Genomic DNA, 27933 nt, shown 5'->3' on the forward strand with positions numbered 1-27933 from the left:
GAAACTTGGCTCGAGACTCATGAATCAATTAGGGCATTTTTAGGAAACCTTACAGACAGCCAGGTCTAAGCTTTGTTTGATTTATGGCTGAACTTCACCCCTGTTCCTTCCTTCCCCATAGTCTGTGTCATTAATCACATTCCTCTATGAGGTGCACACCTCCCAAACCTTCTGCAGTAATCTGAGATCCGACTTCAACTGACAGTATGCGGGGAAAGCACTCTCCCCCCTTCTCTCTCTATGACAATGTTGGGAGTGGACACCCTGATTTAAAATGGCGTACCTCAGTCTCTGTCCTGTCATTTTATGTATTTCCCAAATTAAAATAGCAGTTTCTTCCTCCATCTTTGCCGTTCCTCTTATTGCCTCACCCATTTTTTTTCTTTTTTCTGTTAATACAGGACCTAAAAACTCTGCTTTTCGGCTCTAGTCTTGGATGCTTCAACGAAGAATGGAAAATCCAGAGTTTCACGTTCAGTGAAAACGCGGAGCTGAAATATGGGATCGTGCAGAAAAAGGTAACCAGCTCCTATCAGTTCCTTCCCGAATTTGCCGAGCGGAGCTGATAAAAGTCACCTGCAAGAGAGTTTCCATTGTACAAAGGCAAGTGGACTTTCTTGTTGTTTTTTTTTCTTTGAAGACGTTTCGCTTCTCATCCAAGAAGCTTCCTCAGTTCTGACTGGATAATGGGGGACGGAAGGATTTATACTCCTTGCAATCATCTTGGTCATTTGCATCCTTTTAGAGAGTCATTGAGGCCACCTGGAGGCTTATCTGCGTCCTCACATCCGCATGGTGGATTTATACTCCTTGCAGTCATCTGGTCATTAGTATTCTCTCTGAGAGTCGTTGAGGCCACTGTCAACTTCCACCATTCCCTCAGAACTGAAGAAGCTTCTTGGGTGAGAAGCAAAACGTCTTCAAGGAAAAACAAAGAAAGTGTAATTGCCTCTTGAAAAAACACCTTTGTGACAAATACAACCTGGACGACTGAGAATCTAACCATAGACGCTTTCCATTGCACAGGTGGTCCTTGACTTACAACCTTTACTTTAGTGACCATTTAAAGTTAAAATGGCACTGGAAAAAGTGACTTATGTCCTCTCCACACACTTAATGAACATTGTGGCGCCCCCCCGTGGTCACGTAGTCCAAATTCAGAAACCTGGCAACTGGCTCATATTTATGACGGTTGCAGCATCCCGGGGTCACGTGTGTAAGCAAAGCGCATGCGTGGGAGGCCAGGTGCATGCGTGGCGAACCGGAGGTAACTATGAAACCTGCCATTGCACGCAATCCCCCTTTTAACAATCTTCTGGGGAAGCCAGATTCACTTAACGACCCTGTGACTGATTCCAGTGATTCACTTAACAACTCCAGCGAGAAAGGTCATAAAGTGGGTCAAAACTCATTTAACAACTGTCCCGCCTAACAAATGTTGGGCTCAATTTTAAGTCGAGGATGTGTACCTGCACATCCATTTTTTTTTCCACCCAAAAGCATTTTTAATGGACCAATAAATGCCCTGCTAGGAGGGGGGGGGGAGATTGGGCGGAGGAACCCTTCCAACCCCCTCCCCTTCTCTCCCCCCCCCAAACCCTCCAAATCCTAACAGAGTTTTACTGTACAACCTGACCCCATTTTAACAGGATTTTAAAACCATCAACCAAACGTCGAGAGAATTTGATGATGAAGACGTTAAGTGCTATTGTAATTGTATTGATATATAGTTATATTATTAATAGTGTTGGGGTAAATATTATAACAAATAGGTGGAACCCATATTTCCCACTGTTTGTTGGAAATGAAAGGTAATATAAATAAAATACCGTATTTTTCGGACTATAAGACGCACCAAGATTTCAAAGAGATAAGTAACAAAAAAAAGTTTTTGCCCCCCACCCCCAGGAGCACTCTGCAGGCTTCAGCAGGGCTGGGGGAAAGCAAAAATGCTTCCGTTTTTACGAAAAACAAGTAGAAAATGGGACCTTTTTTTTGCATAAACGGGGGCATTTTTGCCTTCCCCCAGCCCTGCTGAGGCCTGCAGAGTGCTTCTGGAGGCTGGGGGAAAGCAAAAATGCCTCAGTTTTTGCAAAAAAAAAAAAAAAAAAAAAAAGGCCTCTTTTTCACCCATATTTCACAAAAACGTCATTTTCTCTTTCCCTCAGCCCTCTTGAAGGCTGCAAAATGCTCCTGGGGACTTGAGGCAGGCAAAAACGCTTCCATTTTTACGAAAATCGAGTAGAAAATGGGCATTTTTTCCATAAACAGGGGGATTTTTGCCTTCCCCCAGCCCTGCTGAGGCCTGCAGAGTGCTTCTGGAGGCTGGGGGAAAGCAAAAATGCCTCAGTTTTTGCACACACACAAAAAAATGGCCTCTTTTTCACCCATATTTCACAAAAACGTCATTTTCCCCTTCCCTCAGCCCCGCTGAAGGCTGCAGAGTGCTCCAGGGGACCGGAGGCAGGCAAAAACACCTCAGTTTTTGCAAAAAAAAAAAAAAGTCTGTTTTTTGACCATTTTCTGCAAAAATGGGATGCGGAGACGGGGCTCAAGGAGGCCAAAAATGGCTGTATTCGGTGTATAAGACACACCAACATTTCCGTGCTCTTTTTTGGGGGGGGAAATGGGGCATCTTATTCTCCAAAAAATGCAGTAAATAAAACATGGGGGGGGGACCCCATCCTCTGTGGCTATTTCTCTCCCCCTTAATATTTCGACCGTCAGAAAACGTCAATGTTTACGGTTTTGGATGCAAGACAAAGCCACCACGTATCACCACCACCCTGGCTCGGCCTCTTCAGGAAAAGGTCCAGGGACCTGAAGTTTTAATTAAGAACCTGGCAGGGTCAGAACTCATTGTATCTACGAGGGTCACCGGACGAGCATCCAAGGACAGCCGTGGCCAGGGGGGGGGGGGGGGGGCCGTCAGCCAGGTGAAAGAGATCCAGGCTGCAGAGGAATATATATATTTTTTTCACACGTATTGTTTCCCTCCGTTCTTTCCTGGCCTCTTCCAGGGTGGGCCGTGCGGGGTCCTGGCAGCCGTTCAAGCCCACGTCCTCCAACATCTTATCTTCGGTGACAGTAGCCGGAACAACGCAGTTGGGTAAGTCGTCGACGTTCCCCGAGGGGCTCCAATGGTTTTCCATTCTCCTTCAAGGGAAATTCCGCCCCCCCCTCTCTCTATTGTTGTGGGGGGGGGGGAAACGGGGGTGATCCCACTTTTGACCTCCTTGGTGGGGTCGGAAAGGGCAACCCGTGGAAATCATGCGGATTTCAGTTCAGTCCAGAATAGAGCTGGAAGGGACCCGGGAGGCCTTCTAGTCTAACCTCAAGCGAGAGACCTATACCAGTGATGGGGAGCCTTTTTCTTAACGCCCTGCCAAAATTGCGGGCACGTGCTCTGTTGCACATGCACACGGGCCCACTTAATCCGCCCTGCCCACATGACCCCTCCCCTGACTCCGGAGGCTTTCCTGAAGCCCGGGGAGGGTGAAAATGGCTTCCCCCCCCCCCCCGGAGGGAGAGATTTATAAAGCGGTGCTAAGCAGTGATTTTGATTCTATGACGGTTGCAGGAACTGCGTATGTCTAGTTTAATGAAAAGAAGGACCAGGGGAGACAGGATATCAGTCTTCCAATATCTCAGGGGTTGCCACCAAGAAGAGGGAGTCAAGCTATTCTCCAAGGCACCTGAGGGTAGAACAAGAAGCGATGGGTGGAAACTAATCAAGGAGAGAAACAACTTAGAACTGAGAGATATTTCCTGACAGATAGAACAATGAATCAGTGGAACAGAAGTTGCCTCCAGAAGTTGTGAATGCCCCAACACTGGAAGGTTTTAAGAAGAGATTGGATAGCATTTTGTCTGAAGCGGTATAGGGTTTCCTGCCTAGGCAGGGGGTTGGACTAGAAGACCTCCAAGGTCCCTTCCAACTCTGCTATTGTATTGTATTGGACTCTGCTCTAGGTTTATATATAGCAGTGAGTTGCCCTCAGGGTTGGTGCTCCCTGAGTTTGGCTGCTTTCTTACAGGTGTTTTATGACCCCATTAGGTAACATCATCACTGTAAGAAGGGATTTGGTTTGAAGAGAGGAGGAGGAGGAGGAGGAGGGGGGGGGAGGGGGAGGAGGGGGAGGAGGAGGACTGTGGGGTCCTTGGTGCTCTCTGAGCTTGGCTGTTTTCTTGCACACACATTTCGTGACCCAACTAGGGAACGTCATCAATGCCAGAAGAGAAGGGGGTTTGTTCTCTGTTTATATTACAGTGTTGTTTTCATCTCTCTCTCTTTCTCTATAACCTGCAGGTGCCTTCGGCCGTCTGACACCGAAAGGATCCAGTGCCTTATTCTGGCTCTCGCCGGTATTTTATGGCGTGCAGGGGGCCGCGAGAAAGTGGTGTTGACTTTGTAAGTGAGAGGTACATCTCTTTAAAAAAAAAAAAAAAAAAAGATAATAAATCTCATCACAATGTCCATGGAACAGGCTCTTCCCGCCGTCTCTCCCATCTAATCTTATTTTCTCCTTCTCCGATGGGAGACCTCGGAACTGCAGAAGGCACCCCCAAAATTGCAGGCTCCACCCTCATTCATCTCCACCAGTCCTCAGCCTATGACCACAGTGGAGCCCAAGATGAATGTTGCTAAGTGGGAAATTTGTTACGTGGGTTTTGCCCCATTTTACGACTTTTCTTTCCACTGCGGTTGTTTAATAGCAGTAGCAATAGCAGTTAGACTTATATACCGCTTCACAGGGCTTTCAGCCCTCTCTAAGCGGTTTACAGAGTCAGCATATCGCCCCCAACAACAATCCGGGTCCTCATTTTACCCACCTCAGAAGGATGGAAGGCTGAGTCAACCTTGACCCTGGTGAGATTTGAACAGCCGAACTGCTGAACTAGCAGTCAGCTGAAGTAGCCTCCAGTGCTGCATTTAACCACTGCGCCACCTCGGTCAGTCACACAGTTTTTAAGTGAATTACTCCATTGACTTTGCTTGTCAGAAGGTTGCAAAAGGGGGGGGGTGTTGTCACGGAAACCGTCATTAAATACATGCCAGTTGCCAGTTTTGATCACGTGACCATGGGGATGTTGCAACAGTCGTAAGTGTGAAAACAGTCATAAGTCACTTTTTTCCACCTCGGTTGTAACTTCAAACAGTCATTAAGCCAGCGTTCATCAACTGTTGGTCCGTGGACTAATGGTGGTCCATAAGAAAATGTTGGTTTATTTTATTTTATTATTTGCATTTTTTATATTGCACTAAATCAGGGCTCCTCAAACTATGGCAAAATACGTGCAATGAACGCTTGTGTTGCTGCAGAGAGTCTCCCCCTTTGGGGTCTTTTTGTGGGGGTCAGAGGAGGGCAGAAATTCCAATTTGGGGTCTGCTTTGGCCTCCTGGTGGGGGGCTTTGGGCGGAGGCTGGGGGGAAGCACCGCTGGTGGTGAAGAGCCGGAGGGCCTCGTTCCAGTGGGACTGCATCATGGCCTGGAACTGGCTGACCATCTCAGCCCACTGAGCCTCCAGGCGCCGGCACCTGGCCTTGCACCCCCGCAGATCTTCCCTCTGCTTGGAAAGCCCATGCTGCTAGTCCCCAGTGAGGTGCTTCTGCTGAGCCTCCTTCTCGGTCAGATCCAATTTGAACTGAGCTGTTTTGCCAACTCTTTCTCCTGGTGGCTGCTTAGCTCCAGCAACTGCTTCCTGTTGGGGCCCTAAGGAGCCTGGGCGGGCAGGGGAGGGGGGGCTTGGAGGGGAGGGGCGAGTAGGGGCCGTTGAGCGCTCCTTGATATGAGTGACATCGAGTTGGCCATGCCCACCCAGTCACATGACCAGCTAGCCACGCCCACCCAGCCGGTCATTAGGCAGATCCTATTTACTGGTCGGTCCGCAGGATTTAAAATAATGAAATTAAGGGTCCCTGAGGTCCGAACGTTTGGTGACCCCTGCACTATACAATTGGTTATATGTTGAGAATGAGCTCTGTGTTCCAGCGTGCCCATTCAAAGTTTAATTTGGACAGTTTGACCATGGTCTCTGTTTGCTACTGATGTTGTATCCCCACTTACTTACACATACACACACACACGTCCCATATCTAATCAGTACTAACTTAATACTGTGTTCATTGAGGTCATCTGAAGGCTTTGGAGGGGCAGGGGTGGGGGGGTGGGGAGCTCATATTAAACTGCAACTCCTATCAGCCAGCCCTCAGGAAATATGAAAATAGTGAAAACTTCAAAATAGCAAGAGTACACTAACTAGGTCTGCTGAATCACCCACAAGTTATTGCTTTTTTGCCCCTGCATTCAAGAAAATCAGAATGTTTTGTTTTCCTGACCTTTTCAGGGCTACAGGAACACAGCAGTTCATGCCTGCAGGAAAATATAAGCCAGATGGGATCTTAGAAATGGTACATTTTCATTTAGACTTCTCCCTCCCTCCCTCCCTCCTTCCCTGCCTTTCCCCTGTGTTTCTCTTCATCATCAACTCTGCTTCCCCTCCTTTCCCTTCCCTCCCCACTTCCCTCTCTCCCTGCCCCCTCTCTGACTTTCTTATCTTTTCCTTCCTTCCTTCCTTCCTTCCTTCCTTCCTTCCTTCCTTCCTTCCTTCCTTCCTTCCTTCCTTCCTCCATTCCATTCCTTCCCTCCTTGGTAGAGATATAATTATTATATTTTTATACTGTATCCAAATTTGAACAAATGTTTTCCAATCTATGAGATGTCCCTGACTGCTTCAAATCTTAATTAAGATTTGAAGTTTTTTCAAAGGAAGACATTATTCTGCCCCCCCCATTGAGACAACGATAGAAAGAGAAAAAGGGAGAGAGAGAGAGAGAGAGAGAGAGAGAAGAGCGGGGAGTGGGGAGAAAGACAGTGAGGAGGGGGAGAGAGAGAAGGAAGGGGAGGGGCGAGAGAAAGAAATAGGGAGAGAAAAAGAGGAGGGGAAGAGAGAGAGAAGGAAGGGGGTAGAGAAAGAGAGAAATAGGGAGAGGAGGAAAGGAGAGAGCAAGAGAGGGAGGAGGGGGAGAGAGAGAGGAAAGGGGAAGAGAAAGAGGGAAACAGCGAGAGAAAAAGTGGGAGAAGGTGAGAGAGGAGGGGGGAGAGAAGGAAGGGGAGTGGAGGGAAAGAGAGAAATAGGGAGAGAAAGAGAGGGAGAAGGAGAGAGAGGGAGGAGAAGGAAGGGGAGGGGGGAGAGAAAGAAATAGGGAGAGAAAAAGAGGAAGAAGGAGAGAGAGAGGAGAGAGAGAAAGAGAGAAGAGGGAAAGAGAGAGAGAAGGAAGGGGGGAGAGAAAGAGAAAGAGGGAGAGAAAGAGGGAGAAGGAGAGAGGAGAGAAAGAGAGAGGAGGGGGAGAAGAAAGGGGAGGGGAGGGAGAAAGAAATAGGGAGAGAAAAAGAGGGAGAAGGAGAGAGGAGAGAGAAAGAGAGAGGAGAGGGAGAGAGAGAAGGAAGGGGAGAAGAGAGAGAAAGAGAAAGAGGGAGAGAAAGAGGGAGGAAGAGAGGGAGAGGAGAGAGAGAAATAGGGAGGAGGGAGAGAGAGAGAAGGAAAGGGAGGGGGGAGAGAAAGAGAGAGAGGGAGAGTGGGAGAGAAAGAGAGGGAGGAAGAGAGGGAGAAGGAGAGGTGAGAGGGGAAGAAGAAAGAGGAAGGGAGAGAAAGAGGAGGGGAGAGAGAGAGAAGGAAAGGGAGGGGAGAGAGAAAGAGGGAGAAGGAGAGAGAGGAGGGGGAGAGAGAAGGAAGGGGAGAAGAGAGAGAAAGAGGGAGAGAAAGAGGGAGAGAAAGAGGGAGGAAGAGAGGGAGAGGAGAGAGAGAAAGAGGGAGGAGGGGCAGAGAGAGAGAAGGAAAGGGAGGGGAGAGAAAAAGAGAGAAATAGGGAGAGGGAGAGAGGGGGAGAGAAAAAGGAAGGAAAAGAGAGGGGAGAGGAGTGAAAAAGAGAAACGAAATGAAAAAGATAATGTTCTATGTCTGGAAGTCAGCGAGTAGCCAGATAAGCATAAATAAATCTTTAGGCTTATCCTCTTAGTAACTTAAACCCTTTGGGACTGGCCGTTTGGAGTTGGTACGTGTATGAGAAACGCTCCCTGTTTCCCTTCATCCCAGTTTTTTTTTTTGGGGGGGGGGAACCCTTTCAGATGCTCTGAATTTTTCCCTTTCTTTACTCCTGGATGATGTTAAGTCCAGATGTCCCTGGCAGACGGGTAGCCTAAAGAAGCAGACACAGCCAGTGCGAAGTGGCTGTTTCATTAATTTTAAAAAGAAATATATATATATATCTGAACACTAGTGAGAAAGGAAAAAAGCCCTCCTGGATTCAGAAACCTGGTTTGCAGTACGTGACACTGTAATCCAGTGTGCATGCCAATTTTGGCCACTTTAAGATAGGTCGGTGACAGAGAACCTATCTCCACGCGTGCCGGAAGTGGCACGCAGAGCCGTCTCTCTGGGCACGCCAGCCGTTGCCTATTGCTCTTCCGGGTCCTGGAGCACACATGCGTGCTGCCCAGCAGATCTCTGCATGTGCATGTGTGCACCAAAAACCGGAAGGCGAGGTGACCGGCACGTATGTGCATGCTAGAAACCGGAAGCTCAGCTTCCCAGTGCGCGCATGCGCTCCAAGGAGCTGCCCTTCCGGTTCCTGTTTCCCCCCCCTCCCACGTGTGCTGAAAAGGTTCGCCAAGACTAAGAGAGGTAGACTTCAACTCCCAGAATTCCCAAGCCAGCCCCGTGTTTCTCTTCCAACCCAGCAGAATTTGGGACTCGCTTCTTCAAAAATCTGTCCTGTGGGTGATTTTGTCGCCTAGATATCAACGTCTTCCATTTGCCTGCGGGATCTCATTTTTCCTCTCTTTCTTGCTTCGTTGCAGCTCCTGTTGCACACTATCACAAGCTTCGAAGATCTGCTGATCTTCCTCCAACAAAATATCCATCAGGTAACGAGGCTGGGAAGGGAGCCGTCACTTCTGGGCGGGGCCCTCCAATTATACTTCACTTCTTAACGCCGTTTTTCCTTGTGCGTTTAAAAGCACCGCTGCCATGTTGTGTAGGAAAGGCACAACAGAGAGGGTGTGTGTGTGGATTAGATGTGGCTCTTAACTGCCCTCCGGCTTGCTTTATTTTATTTAGATTAAAAAAAAAAATCCTGCCTTTATTACAATTAAGATTTAACATTAGGTAATATAATGGAAAGGTAGCTTAGTAGCTAAGATCCTGAGCTTGTCAATCAGAAAGGTCGGCGGTTCGAATCCCTAGCGCTGTGTAACGGAGGGAGCTCCCGTGACTTGTCCCAGCTTCTGCCAACCTAGCAGTTTGAAAGCATGTAAAAATGCAGGTAGAAAAATAGGAAACACCTTTGGTGGGAAGGTTAACAGCGTTCCATGCGCCTTCAGCGTTTAGTCATGCCGGCCACATGACCAGGGAGATGTCTTCGGACAGCGCTGGCTCTTCGGCTTTGAAACGGAGATGAGCAACACCCCCTAGAGTCAGGAACGACCAGCACATACATACGAGGGGGAATATTTATTTAAAATAATAAAGAAAAACTAAGGCAAACGAAGAAGTCAGGAAAGTGGGGGGAAAAAAGTGGAAAAAAAGACCGAAAGCACAAAATTATGGCTTCGTCCCTTCGTTCTGCTAAATAACGGAATAACAGAACCGAACACTTGACATCTCACTTTTTCCATTTCCCCCAGAAACTTTTTTTTTTTAAAAAAAAATCCAAATGCATAAATCACCAAACCAATCTTTTTCTTCATCAAAAAAAAAAAAAAGCCCATCTAAGATTTCTATGGCCTTATTTTTTTTTTGGTAAGTCTTTTTTTTTTCCTCCCTAACTGAAAATTTGTTTCGAGTGGTACTTAAAGAATGATGTTTATGGAACAGGATGAATGAGTTTTTAATGGCTTTTCCTGACCTGAACGGCATTCGCTGAACTTATTTTGATTTGAAAATTAAGGAAGGGCAGGCTAATTAGGACCGAGGGTGGGTGGGAAGGAGGGAGATTTTCCCCGGTTGGCTCCTGCTGTAGGCCAGAAAGGGGCTGGATTGCGTTTATGCCGTTGCAAAATTGCCATTCTCTTGCGAAGCCAACCTGCTTATTTGCTTTTAAAAAGTGGAGAGCAAAGTTGGACAGACTTCTTCTCCAGCACAAAAACACACACAAGTTGCAATGCAAAGAAACAAGTTGTCCTCAAAAAAAATACAGTCACAACAGAGCCCAAAATTTAAATTTATAAACTTGGTAAATGTGATAAGAGATTACTAACAGTGTTGGGATAAACTGGATCAATATAAATGAAACTTAGTTAAATTTGTTTATACATAATAGAAAAATATTTAGATGAAGAAGAAAGATATTGATGAAGATAGAGATAAAGATGAGGAGTTAGGCATTTTTTTTGAATATACGTATATGTTTGAACAATATAAACCTATTACTTATATTTGAGAAATGTGATAGAGATTACTAATATTGTTATTGTGAATTGGATTAATATAAATGATACCCAGAATCAACTATGTTCACACACAATATAAATGTATTATTATTATTATTATTATTAATAATAATAATAATAATAATAATAATAATAATAATAATAATAATAATACTATATATGGATGATTTGAAACTCTATGGAAAGTCAGAAATAGAAATCCAATCATTGACAAACACAGTCCGAGTATTCAGCACTGATATTTCAATGCAGTTTGGCATGGAAAAATGCGCCACTGTATCCATAAAAAGGAGCAAAATCACTGCATGTGAGGGAATTGAAATGCCCAATGGAAAACTAATAAAATGCAATGAAAATGAAGCCTACAAATACTTCTGCAGTTGGATAACATCAAGCATGGAGAAGTAAAAACTATTGTCAGGCGAGAGTACACCAACAGAGTTAGGAAAATTTTGAAATCTAAATTGAATGGTGGAAATACAATCAAGGCCATAAATACCTGGGCAATACCAGTTATAAGATACACAGCTGGCATAGTTAACTGGACACAAGCTGATTTGGACCTTTTGGACCGAAAAACCAGGAAACTTATGACAATGCACTACAGTTTACATCCACGTGGTGATACTGATAGACTCTACCTGCCCCGAAAATCAGGTGGCAGAGGATTATTACAAGTGAAGCAAACAGTTGAAGAAGAAAAACATGCACTGGCTGATTATTTAAAAGAAAGTCAAGAACATCTATTAATCGAAGTAAAGAACAAAAATCTACTGAAGGCCCAACAGACGAAACAAGAATACAGAAAAGATGTGATAAAATCAAGAATGGAGAGTTGGCAGAACAAAGCACTGCATGGCCAATTTCTGGAAAAAATAAAAGATAAAGTGGACAGTGAACAAACTTGGTTATGGTTAACAACAGGTACATTAAAGAAAGAAACAGAGTCACTAATCCTGGCTGCGCAAGAACAAGCTATCCGCACAAATGCCATCAAGGCCAAAATCGAAAAATCCTCTGATGAGGCCAAATGCAGACTTTGCAAAGAAGCTGATGAAACTGTTGATCACATACTCAGCTGCTGTAAAAAAAATCGCCCACACTGATTATAAATTGCGGCACAATTCAGTAGCACAAATGATCCATTGGAATTTGTGCAAAAATTATAATATTAAAACAGCAACAAATTGGTGGGAACATCAGCCTCTCTCCCTCCCTCCCTCTACCTACCTATCTACCTACCTACTCTCTCCCTCCCTCCCTACTGTATTTTTCTCTTCCTACCTCTACCTGCCTACCTACCTAGCTACTCACTCTCTCTCCCTACCTAACTACTGTATTTCTCCCCCTCTCTCCCTCTATCTACCTACCTACTCTCCCTCCCTCCCTACCTACTGTATTTCTCTCGCTCTCCCTTCCTCCCTCTACCTACCTACCTACCTACCTACCTACCTACCTACCTACCTACCTACCTACTCTCTCCCTCCCTCCCTCCCTCCCTTCCTACTGTATTTCTCTCTCCCTACCTCTATCTGCCTACCTACCTACCTACCTACCTACCTACCTACTCACTCACTCTCTCCCTATCTACCTACTGTATTTCCCCTCTCTCTCCCTCTATCTACCTACCTACTCTCCCTACCTACCTACCTACTGTATTTCTCTCTCTCTCTCTTTCTCCCTCTATCTACCTATCTACCTACTCTCTCCCTCCCTCCCTACCTACTGTATTTCTCTCGCTCTCCCTTCCTCCCTCTACCTACCTACCTACCTACCTACCTACCTACCTACCTACCTACCTACTCTCTCCCTCCCTCCCTCCCTCCCTCCCTCCCTCCCTCCCTCCCTCCCTCCCTCCCTCCCTTCCTACTGTATTTCTCTCTCCCTACCTCTATCTGCCTACCTACCTACCTACCTACCTACCTACTCACTCACTCTCTCCCTATCTACCTACTGTATTTCCCCTCTCTCTCCCTCTATCTACCTACCTACTTTTTTAAAAATTTGCCTCTTCAAAACCTTGGTGCGTCTTATACTCTGAAAAATACGGTAATTTCTGGACAGTGTCTAAAAATTAAGAATAAAACCATAGCACTCTCATTAAATACGTTGAACAGGTAATTCTTGACTTAGGACAGGTTGCTTAGCAACTGTTCGAAGTTGCGGCAGACTTTCCTGGAGACACTTAGGACCTGGATTCAAAGTTCTGCTAATCACACACAAACACAATTGCAGTTGTGTGATCACAACTCAGGAACTCAACAACCAGGCAACACTTGTGGCTGTTTGTAGCACCCTACAATCAACATGACCTCATTTTTACGACAAATTTGCCTGAAAACCAGCAACTGTATCTGTAACGAACTATTGGTTTGCTTAAAAAAAACGTGGCCTTCTATTAACGGGTTCTGCAAAAAGATTGTAAAATTAGGCTTGTCCCAAAATGACACAATTTAGTCATAAGTGTCTAAACTGTCATAAATTACAACCATGTCTAAAGTGGGATTAGAATTCAGTGCCTCCTGGTGATTGGTCCAAAGTCAGCTTTCATGCCTAAAGTGGGACTAGAACTCACCGTCTACTGGTGATTGGCCAAAGTCTTCCACCTGGCTTTCATGCCTAAGGTGGGACTAGAACTCACTGTCTCCTGGTGATTGGCCAAAGTCTTCCACTTGGTTTTCATGCCTAAGGTGGGACTAGAACTCACCGTCTCCTTAACCACTAAACCAAACTGCCTCTCTAAATAGCTGAAACATCTAAAATATTCCAGAAATGATGAACAACCAACACATACACTTTTTTTTTTTTTTGTTCAACCAAAAACTTTTGGGGGGGAACTTGGGGAAGTCCCTATTTTAGTCATGACTCCAATATTTTTTTCCACCTCCCCCTCTTCTCCTGCCTTTCAGTTTGAGGCTGGTCCCCATGGCTGCATTCTTCTGACTTTGTCAGTGATCTTGTCAAGATCCATCCACCGGTGAGTATGTTTGTATTTCTCTCAGAATGTTGTAAATTAGTGCTTAAGCCCCTGGTATATACATTTGAAAGAAGCACCTAAAGGCCAAAGCTTCAAAGAATGTTTCTGCTTACGAGAGATGGAATTATTTGGGCTTCTCAGGGAAACATCCAGGCTGATTCTTAGCCCTAAACACGTACGCATTCACATCTAGAGGAATGCATCTTCAGCAAAATTTCCATGCCGTGGAGCATGGGATCATACATACCAGGGGTGGGTTCCGGATTCCCTTCCAACCGGTACGGTTGGAACGGCCCCGGAGTTAACCACATGCATGCTCGTGGTGCGCACATGTGTTCTAATGTCAAATGACGCTTCCGCAAACCTCTGTGATGCTCCAGCTGCTCCGGGGAGCATCGCACAGGCGCCCTACGTGCCATGCGCATGCGCGGAAGTACCAACAGCATAAAGCATCGGTAAGGAGCGCGGGCAGGCGGGTGGGCCCTCCGGAGCACCATACTGGAATGGTGCCCGGTTCTCCGGGCAGGATCCGGTACGTCCGTACCAGGGCGTACCGCCTGCAACCCACCACTGGATCATACTCTGTAAACCAGCGGTCACCAACTGGGAGGGGGGGCTTTAAAAAATTCTGGTGGTCCTCAGAAACATTATTTGCATTTTTTATATTGAACTAAATCAGGGGTCCTCAAACTATGGCAAAATACGTGCAATGAACGCTTGTGTTGCTGCAGAGAGTCTCCCCCTTCGGGGGTCTTTTTGTGGGGGTCGGAGGAGGGCAGAAATTCTGATTTTGGGTCTGCTTTGGCCCCCTGGTGGGGGGCTTTGGGCGAAGGCTGGAGGGAAGCACCGCTGGTGGCGAAGAGCCGGAGAGCCTCGTTCCAGTGGGACTGCATCATGGCCTGGAACTGGCTGACCATCTCAGCCCACTGAGCCTCCAGGCGCCAGAACCTGGCCTTGCACTCCCGCAGGTCTTCCCTCTGCTTGGAAAGCCCATGCTCCTAGTCCTCAGTGAGGCGCTTCTGCTGAGCCTCCTTCTCGGTCAGATCCAATTTGAACTGAGCTGTTTTGCCCACTCTTTCTCCTGGGGGCTGCTTAGCTCCAGCAATGGCTTCCTGTTGGGGCCCTAGGAACCCGGGTGGGGTGAAGAGGAGTGGCTGGGAGGGGAGGGGAGGGGCAAATAGAGGCCGGCGAGGCACCCCTCGATGTGAGTGACATCGAGTTGGCCACACCCACCCAGTCACATGACCACCTAGCCACGCCCACACAGCCGGTCATTAGGCAAATCATATTAGTGGTCCGCGGGATTTAAAATTATGAATTTAGTGGTCCCTGAGGTCCGAAAAGTTGGTGACCCCTGCTCTGGAAGCTGGATGACAAGAAGTTTTAGCATATTTTATAATGAAGGTACGTGTTTTGGTGAATCTACACATCTTTAACTTGTCAAGGTTGAGAAAACCAGCTTGAATTCCAAGATCGTCTAGTGCAGTGTTTCTCAACCTTGGCAACTTGGCATTTGCTGGCTGGGGAATTCTGGGAGTTGAAGTCCGGACATCTTCAAGTTGCCAAGGTTGAGAAACACTGGTCTAGTGTCAATTGGGTACTTGTAGCCATTGTGACATCATTGTGTGAAGAAAATTATGCAGCTGGCATCTTGGCCAACATTGAGACCATTTCAGTGTCTTCTGGTATCTGATTCTGGAGCATGTAAACTCCGAGACATCAAGCAAAAATCCATGGTGCTAAATCTTGAAGCCTATTTCATGTGCTGCTTTAAGGGTAGTCTGTCCCACATTTTACAGCCTCGCTTGCCACAGTTGTTAAGTGAACCACTGCAGTTGCTAATAACACGGCTGCAGAAGTGAATTTGCGGGTCGGAAGGTCACAAAAGGAGATCACGTGACCCTCCCAGGACACTGCAGCCGTCATAAATATGAATCAGTTGCCAAGTGTCTGAATTTTAATCACATGACCATGAGGGATGCAATCGTGAAAAAGGGTCATAAATCACTTTCCTAAAATGCCTCTGTAACTTTTAGGTAAAGGTTCCCTTCGCACATGCTTCCTAATCGTTCCCGACTCTAGGGGGCGGTGCTCATTTCCGTTTCAAAGCCAAAGAGCCAGCCCTGTCCAAAGATGTCTCCGTGGTCATGTGGCCGGCATGATTAAACACCGAAGGCACATGGAACGCTGTTACCTTCCCACCAAAGATGGTCCCTATTTTTCTACTTGCATTTTTTACGTGCTTTCGAACCGCTAAGTTGGCAGAAGTTGGGACAAATAACAAGAGCTCACCCTGTTATGCAGCGCTAGGGATTCGAACCGCCGAACTGCTGGCCTTTCTGATCGACAAGCTCAGCATCTTAGCCCCTGAGCCACTACTGCGTCCCTCTGTTGTAACTTCTAAAGATTGCTAAACATACCGTTGTAAGTCAAGGATTACCTTTACCTCTGGCTTTACTGGAAATTACGACTAAAGGGACTAAGGAACCATATGCCAAGTGGATTGTTATTATTTTTTTAGAGTAGCAAATTTTAAAAACAAAACAAAACCTGAACCTGTTAGCTCAAAACCCCTGAGCCCCTCAACGAGAGGGAACAAACACCGGAACTAATTTGGCCCGGTTCTTATCTTCTGTTTATGTTCAGCAACAGCAGCTCTGAATATCTGCCTTATCGCTCAGGAGGAGAAGGAAACGCCGGCAGAGGCAAAGGGGGGGGGGGCAGGGGAGAGAATACTCTGTTCTTCCTTAAAGCCTCCAAGATCCAAATGTCAGGCTAACCTAACCTTTCCTGTCAGTCAAAAAAGGCCAGAAAGGATGGATGGATTCTGTCATCTGCCCTGGGTGGGAAAATATTTCTGACAGGCAGGTTGGAAACAACTCCATCCCGGAGAAAGTCTCTGGGTGCGATTTGCTAAAAAACAAAAACAAAACCCAGATTGATGGCACATTAAGTCAAGTCAGTTGCGGGGGAAGCCTCAAAATATGTGGAGGGGGGTCACACTGTACGGGGTAGTCCTCGACTTACAACTGTTTAGTGCCATCTGGTCATCAGTAGTCTCTCTGAGAGAGGTGGAAGCCACTGTCGCCCTCCACCGTCCCATTAGAACTGAAGAAGCTTCTTGGGTGAGAAGGGAAACGTCTTCAAGGGAAAAACGAAGGAAGGGCAGTTGCTTCTTGAAAAAACAATAGCAATAGCAGTTAGACTTATATACCTCTGTCTGTCTGTCTGTCTATCATCTATCTATCTATCTATCTACCTACCTACCTACCTACCTACCTACCTACCTACCTACCTACCTACCTATTTAGCAATAGCAATAGCAGTTAGACTTATATACCGCTTCATAGGGCTCTCAGCCCTCTCTAAGCGGTTTACAGAGTCAGCATATCGCCCCCACAGTCTGGGTCCTCATTTCACCCACCTCGGAAGGATGGAAGGCTGAGTCAACCCTGAGCCTGGTGAGATTTGAACCGCTGAACTGCAGATAACAGTCAGCTGAAGTGGCCTGCAGTACTGCACCCTAACCACTGCGCCACCTCGGCTCGACAAATACAACCTGGGCGACTGAGAGTCTAACCATAGACACTTTCCATTCCACAGGTGGTCCTTGTCTTACAACCTTCAGTTTAGAGACCGTTCTAAGAAACAACGGTGCTGAAAAAAGTGACTTATGACCGCTCCCCATAGTTACAACCTTTGAAGCATCCCCATGGTTATGGGATCAAAATCCAGACGTTTGGCAACTGGTTCATATTTACAACGGTTGCTGTATCTTGGGGGGGGGGGTCACATGATCCCCTTCTGTGACCTTCAGACAAACAAAGTCTTAGAAGAGCCGAGGTGGCGCAGTGGTTAGAGTGGTGTACTGCAGCCACTGTTATCTGCAGTTCGGCTGTTCTAATCTCACCGGCTCAAAGGTTGACTCAGCCTTCCATCCTTCCAAGGTGGGTGAAATGAGGACCTGGATTGTTGTTGGGGGCGATATGCTGACTCTGTAAACCGCTTAGAGAGGGCTGAAAGCCCTATGAAGCGGTATATAAGTCTAACTGCTATTGCTATAAAGTCAGTGGGGAAGGCAGTTTCGCAGAACAACTGAATTGGTAACTTATCAGCTCAGCGATTCACTTAACAGCTGTGGCCAAAAAAAGGTGTCATAAGACGGGGCGAAGCTTGGTTAACAAATGTCTCCCTTTAACAACAGAATCTTTGGCTCAGTTGTGGCCTTGGGTCACGGATTGCTTGTAACTCTTCCCTGAGTAGCAGCGGTGGGTTGCTCCCAGTTTGGCCCAGTTCGGCTGAACCAGTAGTAGCGGTGGTGGGAGGCCCCGCCCGGGTGCTTCTGCACATGCGCAGAAACGTTGCACATGTGTGCAAGAGCGCGCCCAAACAGGTAGTAAAAATATTTGCAACCCACCACTGCTGAGTATGTATTTTGAAATGACCTTGGAATGGAGAGAGCTGTCAGTAGCCCTTGAGTAATGGCTATTCCCTCATCTGAAAATGCTTTTTCCAGGAAGGCAGATGGACTTCCTTGGTTTTTTCCTTTTTCTTCGAAAACTTTTCGCTTCTCATCCAAGCCGCTTCTTCGGTTCAAACTGAAGAATTTGGGAAATGAAGAATTGAGATTAGAACCGAGGAAGCTCCCTGGATGAGAAGCGAAACGTTTTCAAAAGACAGCCCAAGAAAATCCAGTTGCCTCCAAAAGCATCTTTCAGGAAACCATGATTATCTCCCCAAACATTCTGCCATGTGTTCAGTGACAAGGGAGCAATTCGACAAGAGACATCTTGGCTAAGGAATTCTGGGAGTTGAAGTCCACAATTCTAAAAAGTTGCACAGTTGGGAAAGGCTAACTCACGCGGACACCTAATAACCAGCCCCATTGGTGAGGCCACCACATTCTAAAACACGTGACCCGTCAAAACCGCGGTCTACTAAAGCGCGCCCGATTAAAGCGCGTACGTGACGTCATCAGCAGCGCGACGAAAAAAATAAAAATAAAATTAAAATAAAATTAAAGCAAGCCGATTCACATAAAGGTAAGGGTTAGGTTTAGGGTTAGGGTTAGGGTTAGGGTTAGGTTAAGGGTTAGGGTTAGGGTTACGTTAAGCGTTAGGGTTAGGGTTAGTGTTAGGTTAAGGGTTAGGTTTAGGGTTAGGTTTAGGGTTAGGTTTGGGGGGGTTAGGGTAAGGTTTTCGCTTTAATTTTAAATTTACCGCTCACAGCGCGATGTTTTCGTCGCGCTGTGATGACGTCACGTATGCGCTTTCGTTGAGCGCGCTTTATTCTACCGCGGTTTTGTGGTGGAACCTCTAAAACATTCTGTTCACTGTCTAACAGGGAACACCACCAGCTAGTTGCACCTAAGTGTAGGATCCTAAACTCTAACCACCCAGGAGCAACCCTAAAGTATTTCTGCAGCAAAAAGTGCTCGGTATATAACAGCGAAGGGGACAATAATTTTCAGCTAGGAAATTGGCCGCCAGCAACCTCGGTGAAGGTTTTAAATAAAGATATAGATCTCCGTTCAGTGTCTCAAAAACTCTCAAACCTGTGCTTTCCCCCCCCCCCCAAAGTTTTTAAACTTGTGCTTTTTCCCCCCAAAGTTTTTAAACTTGTGCTTTTATTTTGTTAATAGTTGAAGGAAACAATGTTGGTGTTTTTTTTTTAAAATCCCATTCCCCCCCCCCTTTTTGGGGGGAAAAGGGGAAAAAACAACAGTACTGAAAAAAAACAATCTAGTCTAGGGAACACCGAAGGTCAAAGAGGAGGCTGTTTGCGCCATTAAAATCAATCTATTCAAATCTATGGAAAAAGCGATTCAGCTTAATCAACCTCTCTACCTTGAGATTACAAGCTCCAGATGCCACATTTCTCACGGACCTCGTTACCTTTAAGTCACACGGCCCATCTGTCTCCCTCAGCTGAAGAACAAACTTCAGCTTTGTCCCTCTTGCAAAGTCTTGTGGTGTCTTGTCCTTCCTTCTCTAACCAGCCATCGATTCTAACAAACTTGAACGCCGAGCCACAATTCAATTCAGTCCTAGGCTGCATTAACAGAGGGATAGCATTAAGATCACAATAGTATTGTTTTATATAGCACTAACAACATAACTGGAGGCTAAAACAGATGAAGAACGGTTGCAGGAACTGGGTATGTCTAGTTTAATGAAAAGAAGGGCTGGTGGGGGGGATATGATAGCAGCCTTCCAATATCTCAGGGGCTGCCACAAAGAAGAGGGAGTCAAGCTATTGTCCAAAGCACCTGAGGGCAGGACAAGAAGCAATGGGTGGAAACTAATCAAGGGGAGAAGCAACTTAGAACTAAGGAGAAATTTCCTGACAGTTAGAACAATTAATCAATGGAACAACTTTTCTTCAGAAATTGTGAATGCTCCAGCACTGGAAGTTTTTAAGAAGATGTTGGATATCCATTTGTCTGAAATGGTGTAGGGTTTCCTGCCTGAGCAGAGGGTTGGACTAGAAGACCTCCAAGGTCCCTTCCAACTCAGTTATTCTGTTCTACTCCAGCAAGGCTATCTTAGAATACCCAAATGTCAACATAATTAAAAAAAAATGTTGAGATTCTAGAAAGAGCAGAGAAGAGCAATAATGATGATTAGGGGACTGGAGGCTAAAATATATGATGAAGGGTTGAGGGAACTAAGAGAAGGACTAGGAGGGATTCGATAGTGGTCTTCCAATATTTGAAGGCTTGTCACAAAAAGTCTTTCTCCAAAGCACCTAAAGGCAGGAGAAAGAGCAATGGATGGAAACTAATCAAGGAGAGAAGCAACATAGAAATAAGGACAAATTTCCTAGCAGTTAGAACAATGAATGAGCGGAACAACTTGCCTCCAGAAGTTGTGAATGCTCTGTCATTAGAGGCTTTTAAGAAGAGATTGGTTGGACAGCTATTTGTCCGAAACGGTGTAGGATCTCCTGCTTGAGCAGGGGGTTGGACTAGAAGACCTCCAAGGTCCCTTCCAACCTTGTTATTCTGTGCCATCTCCTTGTCACTAACACCATCCTTCTGTGACCATTTTGATATTTCAGAAATGTTAGATCTCTTTGCTACCTTTTTCTGAGAACTTTCCTGCAAAGTGTGAGGTTTTTATTGATTTATTCAAGTTTATTATACAAATAGGAACAATGATGTAAGGGAATAGGGAAAAGTAAAGAAAAGAGAGGAAAAATAGTGACTTCCAATTGTTTTTTTTGGTGCAGTAGAATACAAAACATAATTATAACCTCAAACTTTTTTGCTTTTTAGACATTTAGAGAGTACTATTCATTTCTATAACAGCAAAGTTAACTTAATCGTCTAAACCTAAAATCAAAGTTTCATTTTTTTCCTGCTCCAAATTTAAAGTCCAGAAGTGGTATCTAAGTGGAAACAAAACAGGATGAATTCTTTTCTTGAATTAAAGCAGGTCATTCGTCACTTTTTCCATCTAATCTTCAAATTTGTCTTTCCTAAAGGGGTTTTTTTTTTTTCCAAGAGGCAACTGGACTTTCTGAATTTTCGTTGAAGACATTTCACTTCTCATCTAAGAAACTTCTTCCGTCGTGACTGAATGATGGAGGATGGAAGTGGCCTCAACGAACCTCAGAGATAGCACTAACAACCAGATAGCAATAGCAATAGCAGTAGACTTATATACCGCTTCATAGGGCTTTCAGCCCTCTCTAAGCGGTTTACAGAGTCAGCATATCGCCCCCACAGTCTGGGTCCTCATTTCACCCACCTCGGAAGGATGGAAGGCTGAGTCAACCCTGAGCCGGTGAGATTTGAACCGCTGAACTGCTGATCTAGCAGTCAGCCTGCAGTGCTGCATTTAACCACTGCGCCACCTTGGCTCTGCAAGGCTCTGCAAGATGACTGCAAGGAATACAAATCCTTCCATCCTCCACCATTCAGTCAGAACCGAGGAAGCCTCTTGGATGAGAAGTGAAATGTCTTCAAGGAAAAACCAAGGAAGTCCACTTGCCTTTTGAAAAAGCACCTTTGGGACAACCATGACTGAGAATCTTCATAGGCAATTTGTCTTTCCATTTTTGTGCATATATGATTCTCACTGCAGTCACCACAGGTAATGTTCAGATTTATTTATTTTTCTAGTTTGTCCAATAGTCCTAAAAGAAAAATATTCTGGTTTCCAGTTTTATTTTTGCTTTAAGAATCTTTGGAATTAAAGCAAAAATCTGGCCTCAGTATTTCTTTGCTTTATCACAAGTCATACCAAAGATGTGAGGTTGCATCTTGCAAATTTTGCAGAAAAGTGCAGATATCATGCAGTAAAAATTTGGTGATAAAATAAACAGTGCCAGATCCAATTAAGCCTTGATTAAGTTCTTTAATCAATACTTAATGCAAATAGAAAACCAGCACAGGAAAGCATTATGTATTGGAATACAATTCCAACTCTCCTTAATAACTTGGTGATTTAAATAAAACTTTTAGAAAACTATTTTAATGGAGTTGTTTTTTTTAAAAAAAATCTTTTCTCTCTCTCTTGAAATCTGTTCAACTTCGTCAAAGTCCTTCCCAGATAAACCTCATGTGTTTATCAACATTTTTTTTTTTTTTGTAAAACCTTTATGTAACTCGGGAGTTATATAAAGTCACACAATAACAGAAAAAAAATATTGAACTTTAAAAAAAGTAACTTCTAAGCTGCCTAATAAAATAGAGGAGGAAATAGAAAGCCAGCCAGATGGACATTTGATTGCAGTCCTCCAAATAATCGCACAGCAAAATTTAGAAAATTAAACTAACCCAACAAAGAAGGAGAATTATTGAGGATATTAAGACAGACGTTTGAAAGGTTAAGGATCCGGAGATGGATTTTGAAAAGCTGCTCGGACTCTTTTATAAGAAGGAGGTGGGTGAAAATATATGACTAATAAGCTTTAGAATATATATATATAGAGATGCCCAAATGAGAAGTCAGGGTCCTTCTCCCCCCCCCCCCCTCCATCACTTCATATCCACAGTGGCTTTCTATTCAAAAAAAAATATTTTCTAATCAGTTGGTATACTTGTTTCTTTCATTCCCAAGTTAGATTTAACTTCCGTTTCTGACTCACATTGCATTCTGCTAACACTCAAGAGAAAAGTTCTATAGACTTTTCTTTTTTTGTTCATTCTTAACTCCTCTCCCTCTTCCCTCCCAAATCTTTGAGTCAGTCTGGAATAAGGCCTTACCGCTTTCTCGGCAATGTGTTTGGATGTGGTTTGCTCTAGCTTCCTTCTCCCTAGGACTGCGATGGAGAACCTGTGGCATGCGTTCCACAGGTGGCACATAGAGCCGTTTGTCAGGGCACACGAGGCGATGCCCTGTCAGCTGGCCAGCGCGCACTGTTTTTCGCTCCCCGGAGGGCTTCCCTGAAGCCTCCAAAGCACAAAAAAAAAATGGTCCTATGGGCAAACTAGAACAAACTTCTGGTTTGCTCGTAGGGCCGTTTTTGGCCCTCCGGAGCCTTTAGGGAAGCCTCCTGAAGAGGTTCCGGAGGTTGAAAATCAGCCCTACAGACAAACTGGAACAAACTTCTGGTTTGCTCGTAGGGCCGGTTTTTGCCCTCCAGAGCCTTCAGGGAAGCCTTCTGAAGGCCCCTGAATGCTCCGGAGGTCAAGCATTGGCCCTACGGGGAACCCAGAGGTTCGGGAATGGTGACTTCCAGTTTGTCTGTAGGGCTGATTTTTGACTTCCAGAGCCTTCAGGGAAGCCTCCTGAAGGCTGTGGAGGTCGAAAATTGGCCCTACGGACAAGCCGGAAGTCACCATCCCCAGGCTCCTAGAAAGACTCTGGAGCCTGAGGAAGGAGAAAAAAAACATGTTAAAAGCAGGGGGCGTTGTCACTGATCACACGCATGCGTGCAGACTGGGGGGGCACACATACATAGCATTATGGGTTTGGCACGCCGACACATGACCCCCCTGTTCTCCCCCCCGCTATTGGCACGGCAGCCAAAAAGGTTTACCATCGGTGCCCTAGGGCTAAGAGAGAAGGACTGGCCCCAAGTCGATTTTGTGTGTAAGGCAGGACTAGAACTCACCCGTCTCCTGCTGATTGGCCCAAAGTCAGCCAGTTTTCATGCCCAAGTTGGGACTAGAACTCATTGTCTCCTGGTGACTGGCCCAGAGTCACACAATCGTCTTTCATGCCTAAGCTAGGACTAGAACTCACTGTCTTCTGGTGATTGGCCAAAAGTTTACACAGTCAGCTTTCATGGCCAAGGTGGGACTAGAACTCACCATCTCCTGGCGATTGGCCCAAAGCCATCCAAGTTGGCTTTCATGCCTGAGTCAGGACTAGAACTCAATGCCTCCTGGTGATTGGTCCAAAGTCACTCAGTTGGTTTTTTATGCTTAAGGCGGGACTAGAAGTCACTTCATCAGTGGAAGTTTTCAAGAACAAAGTAGATTAGAACTATTTGACCTTGAGCAGGGGGCTGGACTAGAAGATCTCTGAGTTCCCTTCCTGCTTACGAATCTATGTTCTACGTCTCCTGGTAATTGGCCCAAGGTCATCCAGCAAGCTTTTGTGGCAAGGCAGGACAACTCACAGGTTCTTGGCTTCTCCTGGTGCCTTAACCACTGCACCAAGTAACCTCTGTGAAGGAGGGGCTGGCCCTAAGTCACTCCCACGGAGCTATCATTGTTGAGGAGAGACTAAAATCCAGATCTCCCAATTCCTGGTCAACTCTTGAGCCAGCAGATCATCACCTCTGGAACATCTGTGCCTAAGGATGAGGTAGAACTCATGCTTGCTTGGCTTTTTACTCACCATCTCTAACCACTAGGTTGCCTAGTTAAAGGCTAAGAGGAGGGACAAGTCCAAAGTTATCCAGCTGGCATCCATGCTTAAGTCAGTACTAGAATTCAAAGGTCTCTTGGTCTCTGTGTCAGGGTTCCTACGGATGCCCTAATTAAATCATGAGTCCTGAGTCAGGTTTCAAAGGAAATCAAGTTATTTATTCGGAGCAACATGCCGGCAGGTACCCAAGTGAAGCCAGCTCTGCCCAACTATGACCCTGTTTCCCCCCCCTCCTCCCAGGGTGTGTCATAAATCACATTCTCCAATGGAGCACTTCCATGGTCTGTAGAGATTACTCCCCTCTGACTATTGCAGGTATCCTGGGAGACAGCCTTGAGAGAGGTGTGCGTGGAATGTGCTACCTTGTTGTGGCTGCCGTGTGCTGCTCCGTCAGTTATCCTCCCTCCTGCCTATTGTAACTCCAGAGCAGACCAGGGATGCTTTGTGAGTTGACACTCTGCCCGCTTGAACCGTGATGCCAAATTGGCTCCTACTTTATAAATTGATTAATTAATTAGATTTGTTTGCTGCCCATCTCGCTGGGAGGCAATTCTGGGCGGCTTGCAACACCAACGTCGTTTATGCCATAGCCTCAGGTACTTATGGCTTCACCACAAATGAAAGAGACACATTCTCGTAATACATTCCCCTCCTCCCTCTTTTTTAACACGGGCTGGATAGATTTGGGTTGTTGAACTCCAGGTGATGAGAAGAAAAGGAGCTTCCCGCCACAAGTAGTCATCCAGATTTTAAGAGGCCTCTTTGGTGAAGAGCCTGAGGTTCTCCTGTGAAAGGGAGGAGGGGGGGTCAGCGTTTCAAGCAGGTCGAGAGACAGATGTGGCTGGGAAGTTCTCAGCCAGCTCCAAAATTTGTTTCTTCTGGTTAAATCTCTCCACAGTTGGTGGCTTGAAAGTAGAACCATCTTGGATGAAAGGCAAAACCTGGAAATACGGCATCCAGTTTTGGTCACCACGTTAGGGGGGAAAAAGGCTTTGAGGCTTTGGAAAAAGTGCAGAGAAGATCAACTAAGATGATCAAAGGCCTTGAGACGAAAATATAGGAAGAACAGTTGCAGGAACTGGGCCTGGCTAGTCTAGAGAAAAGAAGGACTGAGTGAGACATGATAGCAGCATTTCAGTATTTGAGGGGCTGCCACAAAGAAAGAGGGGGGTTCAATCTGTTCTCCAAAGCAACACAAGGTTGGACAAAAAACAATGGAAGGAAATTAACCAAGGAGAGAAGCAACCTGAAATGAAGGAGAAATTTATTAACAGTGAGGACAATTAACCCGTGGAACAACTTGTCTTCAGAAGTTGCAGGTGCTCCATCTATGGAGGTTTTTAATAGAGTAGAGTAGAGTAGAGTAGAATAGAATAGTGTAGGATAGGGTAGAATAGAATAGAATAGAAAACATGGATTAGAAAGAGTAAAGTAGAGTAGAATAGAATATAATGTAAACATGGATTAGGTAGAGTACAGTAGTGTAGGATAGGGTAGAATAGAATAGAAACGAAACATGGATTAGGTAGAGTAGAGTAGTGTAGAATAGAATAGAATAGAATGTAAACATGGATTAGGTAGAGTACAGTAGTGTAGGATAGGGTAGAATAGAATAGAAACGAAATATGGATTAGGTAGAGTAGAGTAGTGTAGGATAGGGTAGAATAGAATAGAATAGTAAACGTGGATTAGGTAGAGTAGAGTAGTGTAGGATAGGGTAGAATAGAATAGAATAGAAAATATGGAATAGAAAGAGTAAAGTAGAGTAGAATAGAATAGGATACATGGATTAGGTAGAGTAGATTAGATTAGAGTAGAGTAGAGTAGAGTAGAGTAGAGTAGAGATGTGTAGGATGGGGTAGAATAGAATAGAATAGAATAGAATTCTTTATTGGCCAAGTGTGATTGGGGACCCAAGGAATTTGTCTTTTGATGCTCTCAGAGTACATAAAATAACAAGATACATTCATCAAGAATCATAAGGTACAGCACTTAATGATAGTCATAGGGTACAAATAAACAACCAGGAAACAATATCAATATAAACCGTAAGGACACAGGCAGAGTCACAGTCCTGCAGTCATAAGTGGGAGGAGATGGATGATAGGAACAATGCGTCTTTAAGTAGAGACAGGACAGTCATTTGTCTGAAATGGTATAGAGCCTCCTGCTCGAGCAGAGGGTTGGACTAGAAGACCTCCAATGTCCCTTCCAGCTCTATCCTAATCGATCAATCAATCGATTAGATTGTCACACCGAGCTTCTGCAAGTTTCTGTAGCTCATGTGTTCCTCCATTTTCTTCTCAACGTCTTCCAACAACAATTCCCATTGGCCCCGCTCTGGTCGAAAACTCTTGAGGTCCTCCTCATTCAAATGCACTGGTTGACCTCCTTTGGAAAGAGGCTTTCTAACCTCTGGAAATGCAGGTTATTTCCTCTCTAGGAAAAATGATGGGAAACACAGATGTTGCTTCTCCTGCAATATCTTAGCCTCAACTCGGCGTTCCCAGAACGTTCGCAACCATGGATGGAATTAGAACTTCCTTCTATTGTCCACACTGGATGTCCCTGAGCTCCCGTCTGACGTCTATTTCATCCGTGATTTGGCTTCAAGCAAAGCCATGGGAATTCCACAGTGCCGGTCATTCAGGGGGAAAAAATGGCCAGTGGCCGAGCGATACTCAATATTATCTCACCAACTTTCCATTTTCTTCTTCTTCTTCTTCCGGTCATGTTCGGGACTTGACATTCTTTGAAAGAGTCCCTAATATAAATCAACTCTTGGAATTGTTCTTTGAAGATGGCAGTTTATTAATATAAAACCCTTTTTAGTGAGATCAACTTGCTTTTCACGGCCGCAGTTAAAAAGCTTTTTTTAGTCCAAATACTTCCTTGATATGCCGAGTTAAGCATTCCAGGGAACAATCACAATTATTCCTTGCTTTTATTTTTAGAATCAAGTTTCTTTTAAAGCAATCAAATATATATATATATATATATATATATATATATATATATATATATATATATATATATATATATATATATATATATATATATATATATATATATATATATATATATATATATATATATATATATATATATATATATATATATATATATATATATATATATATATATATATATATATAACAAATGTAACAAAAAGGCAACAGTAAAAAAATATTGGGTTTCTGTCTGGATGGTCTCTTGTGACGAGCCGAAGGACAGAGAGTGGAAGTGTGACCTTCCTCCCATATTTGGGCATACCAGGGGTTCTGACTTTAAATATATTATATATATATAACATATATATATAATATATATATATATGTTATATTTGTGCTGATAAATAAATAAAGGGAGACTAGTATAGATCTAGTATAGACTAGTATAGATCTGGCTTCAGCTGATAAGGAGGAGACCTGTGGCATAATGGCTAAGACGTTTGCCTAAGATGCAATACAGCACAGGTTCGAATCCCAGTAAGGGTATGGCTAGCTGATGGGAGCTAAATAGCTTGAAATAGATCTATACTAGTCTCCCTTTATTTATTTATCAGCACAAATAAAACACAAATATAACAAAGGCAACAGTAAAAATATTGGGTTTCTGTCGTGATGGACTCTTGTGACGAGCCGATTGACAGATGATGGAAGCAGTTAGCTTCCTCCCATAA

General features: G+C 44.8%; 1 protein-coding gene across 1 annotated transcript in view; it reads left to right on the top strand.

Annotated features, from left to right (window-relative positions):
* Nucleotides 1–27933, top strand: part of MINDY4 (MINDY lysine 48 deubiquitinase 4) — a 104643-nt gene that overhangs the window by 44202 nt on the left and 32508 nt on the right. The window contains exons 9-14 of the mRNA XM_087712373.1: nt 402–518; nt 3021–3109; nt 4310–4411; nt 6349–6412; nt 8862–8927; nt 13361–13428. Coding sequence (XP_087568499.1) covers nt 402–518; nt 3021–3109; nt 4310–4411; nt 6349–6412; nt 8862–8927; nt 13361–13428 — 506 coding nt within the window. The remainder of the gene's footprint in view (nt 1–401; nt 519–3020; nt 3110–4309; nt 4412–6348; nt 6413–8861; nt 8928–13360; nt 13429–27933) is intronic.

This window comes from Thamnophis sirtalis, unplaced genomic scaffold (genome assembly GCF_051295495.1).
Source record: "Thamnophis sirtalis isolate CommonGarterSnake01/CBP01778 unplaced genomic scaffold, rThaSir2_p1.2 scaffold_4, whole genome shotgun sequence".
NCBI classification, from domain to species: Eukaryota; Metazoa; Chordata; class Lepidosauria; order Squamata; family Natricidae; genus Thamnophis; species Thamnophis sirtalis.